This window comes from Sitophilus oryzae, unplaced genomic scaffold (genome assembly GCF_002938485.1).
Source record: "Sitophilus oryzae breed Bouriz unplaced genomic scaffold, Soryzae_2.0 scaffold_1809_pilon_pilon, whole genome shotgun sequence".
In the NCBI taxonomy this organism is placed as follows: domain Eukaryota; kingdom Metazoa; phylum Arthropoda; class Insecta; order Coleoptera; family Curculionidae; genus Sitophilus; species Sitophilus oryzae.
Window position 1 is genome coordinate 798,484 of NW_022146512.1, and position 7,669 is coordinate 806,152.

General features: G+C 29.8%; 1 protein-coding gene across 4 annotated transcripts in view; it reads left to right on the plus strand.

The window, feature by feature from the left end:
• LOC115883107 (ceramide synthase 6) overlaps positions 1-7,120 on the plus strand; it is a 32,484-nt gene extending 25,364 nt beyond the window's left edge. For all 4 annotated transcript variants that reach the window (XM_030901404.1, XM_030901403.1, XM_030901402.1 and 1 more), the window contains exons 5-7: positions 5,205-5,445; positions 6,087-6,205; positions 6,263-7,120. In XM_030901404.1, coding sequence (XP_030757264.1) covers positions 5,205-5,445; positions 6,087-6,205; positions 6,263-6,497 — 595 coding nt within the window. In that variant the 3' untranslated portion in view covers positions 6,498-7,120. The remainder of the gene's footprint in view (positions 1-5,204; positions 5,446-6,086; positions 6,206-6,262) is intronic.
• The last annotated feature ends 549 nt before the right edge of the window (positions 7,121-7,669 follow it).

Below are 7,669 nucleotides of genomic sequence, written 5' to 3' on the forward strand. Positions count from 1 at the left end.
TAAAAATAAAACTTGGCACTTGCTTCAATAATATTATTTGACATTTAAATAAATATTATGTGCTTAATACACCATTTAAATCTTTATTACACGAAATAAATTTTTCTTAGCGTAAAACATGATCAGTCAAATTTGTACCATATGAAAAAAAAACGGCGTCCAGTTGGCTGGGAAATGACGATCGACTACATTTCCCATATAAATTTATATATAAAATGACAGCGATCTTCATTTCATAGCCATCACTGACGCCGTTTATTTTCGATCAAGAATTATAGAAACTGAAAATATCATTATGTTTTAACTCACAAAGCCCGTTAAACCATAAAACTTTCTAGTATATTGTTTTATTAGGAGTAAAAATGACACTTTTCGTGGCGAGACTGTACGTTTGACATACAGCCGAAGCACAAAAGTCATTTTACTCCGAATAGAGCATGCTATTTTTTTCAAACGCCACAAATAATTTTTTAAACAATTTCAAACGTTCCAAATAATATAAAAAGATTTAAAACTCATACCTTGTAAGTAATTATCATGATACAAAGAAAACAAGGTATGATATTGCGCAGGTTGGTCACCACGTCACAGGTGATAAACGGCACTATTGGTCGGCACGCTCCACGCGCCAATTTCAAATTTTCAAACAGATGATACATAATAAATGTGTATAATGTGTCATAACTTTTCAAATGTCAATCTCGATGATTTTACATAACTTTAGGGATTATGTCCGAATTCTTCCCTATTTTAAGTCTTTTTTTATTAGTGGCAATTGAACAATAAGGATATTTTTTTGTATTGCATATGACGTCACAGGCGATATGCGCAAACTGAACGAAAATGGAGTCGCTATCGATCATACCTTGTTTTCAAGTTTTCTTTGTACCATGAGTAATTATATATCGAGAAACTATGGTTACGGCTCGTTGAATTTGAGACTTATGTCATTTTAATAATATATTTTCATACTTTTATGCTTCGGCGTAAAAGTGCTTTACTTTTATGCCTAGGCGTTAAAATGACTTTTATATTGTCAATCACGTCGCAAAAATTAATACTTTTGTGACATTTGAAAAGAAATAATATTTTGAAAGTAACTGGTATATTTTTCTGCCACAACAAAGTTATTATACAGTGATAAATGATAAGATCATATTGAAATACGGCTACTGGGTGAAAAAAATTGGCTAAATTTTATCAATAATATTCCAGTTCAAAAGTTATTTTCCAAAATAATTACTTAATATTTTTTAATAATTGATTGCAATTAATATTATTTGACTAGTTTAATTTGATTAATAAGACTAGATTAATTTAATTTAAAATAAATTTGATCAGATTTTTTTTCGTATATTCAACTACCAGAAAACCAAAATTATATGATAACGCACTTTTAAACGAAGTTGAAGGAAGATTATAATGTATCTATCACACTATTTAAAAGCACTGCTACAGTTATTAGAAGAAAAACAAAAAGAAAAAAATACCCAAATACCTTCACCTTCTACTCAACTACAAAATAAATGAATATAATCTCTTACAAGAACACTACGCAAACTACTTCTTGTATTCTACACTAACCAAATTATCAAATTTATTAATTAATCAAACATAAAGAAAAATTAAGCAAATTACCCCTTCACCTACTACTTAACTTCAAAATAAAATATAAAAACACTACTAAATTACTTCTGGTAGTCTACACTAAACATTATAATCAAACTAATTTTACATTACGACTACAAAGAAACAAGAAAATGTTTTAAAACTACAAGAAACAAAACTTCGACACGTGCGACCAGTGTAATAGATCAAACGGACAAAGAATATAAAATACTTTAAAATGTGCATTCAGAAAGAAAACATATCTCGAAAATTATCTAAACAAACATTTTTTTTCTTATCAGTGAAAAACATCGACCTCGTGGGCCTTGCGGAATTTGTCGGGTATTTACAATGGTCGAATTGTATAATCCAAACCAAACCAGCTTTTATAGCATATCTAATAGACAAAAAATATCTGGTCTATTAGTAACCAATTGGCACAGTCCGAAAATTATCGATTTTTATTTTCTCTGTTTTTATTGGCCGCTTCTAAATTCAGAGTAACAAAAAATATTTTTCTGTAGTAAGGGCGTATTTCTGTGAAATACGCCCCGCCATCTGGTGCTTTACATCCATAAACGTCTTAGGTTGAGCTACTTTAAAAATTCATATACAAGGGTAATACCCTTGTTTATATATTCTTAAAGTTGTTCAACCGACTAGACAAAATGTGCTGCCAACTAAAGGACAAATCGTGAACCTTTCGGGGCGGAGTCAAAAATATCGATTATTTTCGTTATTTTCCTCAGAGTAATGTAATAATATAGCCCTGGGTTTCTGCGAACTTTAATAGTGATCAGCTGATTAAGAAATTTAAACAAAACTTTTATGTTATTATAAATTGTGGATTATTTTTGCCTGTTATTTTAAGAATAATTCTAAATCGTATTAACAAAGAAATTATTATTTCGATATGTTGGTACATTATTTATAATAATTTATGATAATGCTAATTGCTATTAATTAATATTTAAAAAAAGTTACATACCTATTTTAATTTGATTTAATGCAGGTTTATAAAAGAATCATTTCATTCTTAGATTATTTTATTCTAAATTGAGTGCTTTACGAATTTTACGATATTTTTTTTGAAAACAAATTTTTTTACATTCTTGGTGCCAACTAATTGGTATGGTATTATTGGTATGGAAATTAGCCAAGAAAGAAAAGAATTGGCTATAACTTGTAATTTTTCGAAAAAAACATATTATACCTACCTATATCGCTGAAAAGCTTAAAAAATGACGCTTTTTATGAAGTCATGGCCAACTATGGTTTCCATTTAAAAAAAAACATAACGTTTGTGTCATATATCTCAAAAATGACAGGCTTTAGAAAAAAAAACAGAAAACACAAACTCATTAGGTATGTGATTATCTACAACTTTTATGTGAAAACTTTTTGTCTAAAATACAGTATGATCGAATAAAACGGCGTCAGCGATGGCTATGAAATGACTATCGATGATATTTCCCATATAATTTTACATATAAAATGACAGCGATCTTCATTTCATAGACATCGTTGATGCCGTTTTTATTCGATCATACGGTAGATTATAATGGAATTAGAGACAAAAGTTTTAAAATAGGAATATAATATAATAAGCCTTGAACTTCTCCGAAAAATCCGAAAGGCGCATATTTATGACCCCACAAAACTGCAATTCTTTCCCCATTTAACCGACTCTCTATCTCCAGTCTCCAGTAGTTTCCGGGTTACCCATAGAGAACATCGTAGGAAACTCACCCTGTGTAGTATTTAGAAACTAACTGTTATTATTATTTGACTAGATTAATTTGATTAATAAGACTCGATTAATTTAATTTAAAATAAATTGGATCAGATTTTTTTTTCGTATATTCTACTACCAGAAAACCAAAATTATATGATAATGCACTTTTCAACGAAGTTGAAGGAAGATATATAGTGTATCTATCACAATACTTAATAGAATTACTACAATTAGAAGAAAAACAATAAGAAAAAATACCCAAATTCCTTCACCTACTACTCGTCTACAAAATAAACTAATATAATATCTTATAAAAACACTACACAACTACTTCTTGTATTCTACACTGAAAAAATTATCAAACTTACTAATTAATTAAACAAAAAGAAAAAATAACCAAATTATCCCTTCACCTACTACTTAACCACAACTTAACTACAAAATAATAAACTATAAAAACACTACTAAACTATTTGTGGTATTCTACACTAAACATTATAATTAAACTTAATAAAATTAATTTAATTTTACACTACAACCACTCCAAAGAAATAAGAACATTTTTTAAAACTAGAAGAAACAGAACTTCGATACGTGCGACCAGTATAATAGATCAAGCGGGCAAAGAATATAAAATATTTTAAAAATGTGCATTCAGAAAGAAAAAATATCTCGCAAATTATCTAAACAAACATTTTTTTTTCTTATCAGTGAAAAGCATCGGCCTCGTCGGCCTTGCAAAATTTGTCGGGTATTTACAATGGTCGAATTGTATAATTACCGGCTTTTATAGCATATCTAATAGACAAAAAGTATCTGGTCGATTAGTAACCAATAGGCACAGTCCGAAAATTATCGATTTTTATTTTCTCTGTTTTTATTGGTCGCTTCAAAATTCAGAGTAACAAAAAATATTTTTCTGTAGTAAAAGACCGTGAAATACGCCCCGCCATCTGGTGCTTTACATCCATAAACGTTTTAGGTTGAGCTACTTTAAAAATCCATATACAAGGGTAATACTAATATAGAATGTTGATTTACCTTTTCAAAAGTCTTTAATTATGCAGATAAATAATAATATAGAACATTAAATTGTGATAAAAAATAATTAGGCATCTAGATCAACACAAAATCAAGGCCCGCTTCGATACAAAGTTAAAAAACCTAATATTTCTCTCATTCTTAGAAATAAATGCCTATAACTTTATATCGTTAGAAAGGGTTAAATACCAGCATTTTTTTAAGTTCATAGCCAGCTATGATTTCCATTTAAAAAATTATATTTTTATTATTTCTGACAAAAAGAGCAAGCGCAGAAAAAAACTGACTACGCCACTGGATTGCGCTTAAAAAAGTGCCTTAAGAAGGTTTTTACAGAATTTTATTACTCCGCGAAATACAAAAGTTATGGGCAATTTTCCAAATGGTAAAAAAATCAAAAAGACCCCGTATCTCAGTTGTCAGTGAAAATATCAACAGGTTATTTACGCCATTAAACGTGTCTCAGAAATCGAGCCCATGACATCTATGTCGGTTTTGCTCTATCTAGTGAGGAAACAGGTTTTCTCTGTTAAAACAGGCCAATTTCGACCACCCTGTACAGTAACGGTACTGTATAATAACAAGTTTTATGATCAGGCGGGCTATGATTTTGACAAAACTCTAATGTAACTTCCCATAAGAATTATCTGTCATCATTCATAGCCTTCTGATAATATGTATATTTTTTACTTTCCTTATACTCTTTGTAATCTAGACATTATTAAATACTACTTTTTTTAAAGGGACTAATAATTATATACAAATAAAGACAAAAATAAATCAGTTATCTGCATTATACTTTCTTATTTAACTATTTTAGGAAGGACTTTCCACACCAGAGTCTTCCAAATGACATTTGGTGGTACTATATCATCAGCATGTCATTTTATTGGTCTTTATGCGTTTCTCAGTTTTTTGACGTTAAACGGAAAGATTTTTGGCAGATGTTTATTCACCACATAGCTACAATAGTCCTGATGGTTTTGTCTTGGATAGTTAATGTTTTTAGAATAGGTAGCTTAGTACTGGTACTTCATGATTGCGCCGACATATTTTTAGAGGTAAAGTATTTTTAAAAAGAGATTTTTATGGGTATTTCGCCACTGCACTGCAAGAAAATCTACAAAATAAAATATTTTTTTTTAAATATAGCCTGTTCAGCCAGAAAATACATGATTTTGACAGGCGACATTTAAAAAAGTACAAAATTGCATCAAAATAACATAGAAATCCCGTAGCAATATAGGCTTGGTCTGCAACCTTTAAAAAAATTTCGTTATAGCCGAAATAGCCCCAATTATGGCCTCACTAGCAAAACCGGTGATTAAAACTATGCTAGCTACCGTAGTTGAACTCATCTAAAAAGCTTTTTAGCTAGAATATTAAATTATAGTACAAGTTAGACCATCTGAAGATATCAAAATATTTACTTTTATTATTTTTATTTTTAGAATTTTCACAAATTATACTTCCTAACACTTTTAGAATAATTAAATAATAAATTTTTCGTATACTCGCTATTTAAACTCGTGTATTTGTATATACTAGCTGTTTACGATATTCTCCGATGGTGGCAGCACCGGCGGAGAATGCACCAAGCTTATAGTTTTTCGTACTATTACTGGTTTTAACATTTCATACTATTTCTTTTGCTGGACTGACTATAGCTAAATATTCAACTGTATTTAGTGTATTTTTTTAGGGCGCAAAAATGGCGAAGTATTCAGGCTACCAGAAAGTATGTGATGTGATATTTGCTATATTTACTGTACTATGGATTATAACGAGGGTAGGAATTTTTCCTTTTTGGATAATATACAAGTAAGTGTAGAAGGTTGTTATGGCTCAAAATTACTAAATATTGTTTATTTTTCTTAGCACATCAATCAAAGCCCCACAAATGGTTCCAATGTTTCCTGCTTACTACATTTTTAACAGTTTATTATGCATTTTATTGGTCTTGCACATCTTCTGGACGTACTTGATACTCAAAATAGTGTATAATTCACTCAATGCCGGACAAATGGAAGGAGATATTCGTTCTAGTAGTGAGGACTACAGCGTGGACTCGAATAATTCGAACTCTGTTCAAAATCATACAAAATCCGAGTGAATCAGTGAATTCATCGTTGGGATCATAAAATCAATATAGTCCTTCGTTTTAATATGAATCGATTTTTGTCACAGAAAAAAGTCCATTTTTTACCTAAATTTTCTTGTGGATAAATATTGTTAAGATTTTTTTATATGCACGTTTGTGATGTGTGGCCAAAAATATGCTATTGAAGGTATAGCTAATATTTTAGAGTAATAAATAGAAAGTTAATTGAATTTATGTTAAATATATATTTATTATATATGAATGCCTACACATTTTTTTCTTTATGATTGACTTTAAAATTGAAATGTACATTGTAATCTTAACCAAATATAAATCAAGATACTACGAAACGGCAGTCCTATTTTGAGCACACGTCTGCTGGCCATGTTTATTTTCATCAAATTCTGAAGGAAAACTTTATAGAGTTGTGTTAAAACAAAAAAAAACACATTTCCAACATCTATTTTAAAGCTGCTTTAACTAAACCATTTTAAAACTTTTTAATTTTTGTATAATCTAAATGTAAAAATAACGCGAAATAGGAATACAGTTTATATGATTACTCACTTTGATATTTAATGATTCTATTTTGAAGTTTCTGTGAAATAAAATTTACAATAGACATATATAAAGTGCTGGCAACTGTTACTTTTGGGTCGGAACTTACATGTGTGGAAGTAAATCGCATAGGGATCTTATTAAGTCGGAGTGAGAGAAATTCGACGGTCTGCTGTTGCGGCGTTGCCGGTACGCCTATCCCTATCATGTAAAGTAAAATCACGATCGCAAACCGCTTATTTTTAAACGACTTTTTATTCGAAAATATAACTAGATAAAATCATTAGATATGTTTCTGAGCATCTGAAATTGAATTATAAGGATATCGTTAAGTTAATCAATTATTTTTAATACATTTTGAGATATCGATTCATTTTGAATTTAGAGTTCTAATAGCGCGACCACTGTCGAATACCAACTCAATTCCACTTATTTATTTTTACCAAAAATGTAAGTGTTTCTAACTTGCACTTAAACATTTTCATGCTCTGGGATAAATTACAACGACTCGTTAATAAATAAACAAATAAAGTATCGCGAGACGTAATTAAATCGTGAAGCTGAACGTATGATGTACACCTTTCCCTAGAACTTAAGGTACTGACAGAGGTACTGATTGGGTCGAT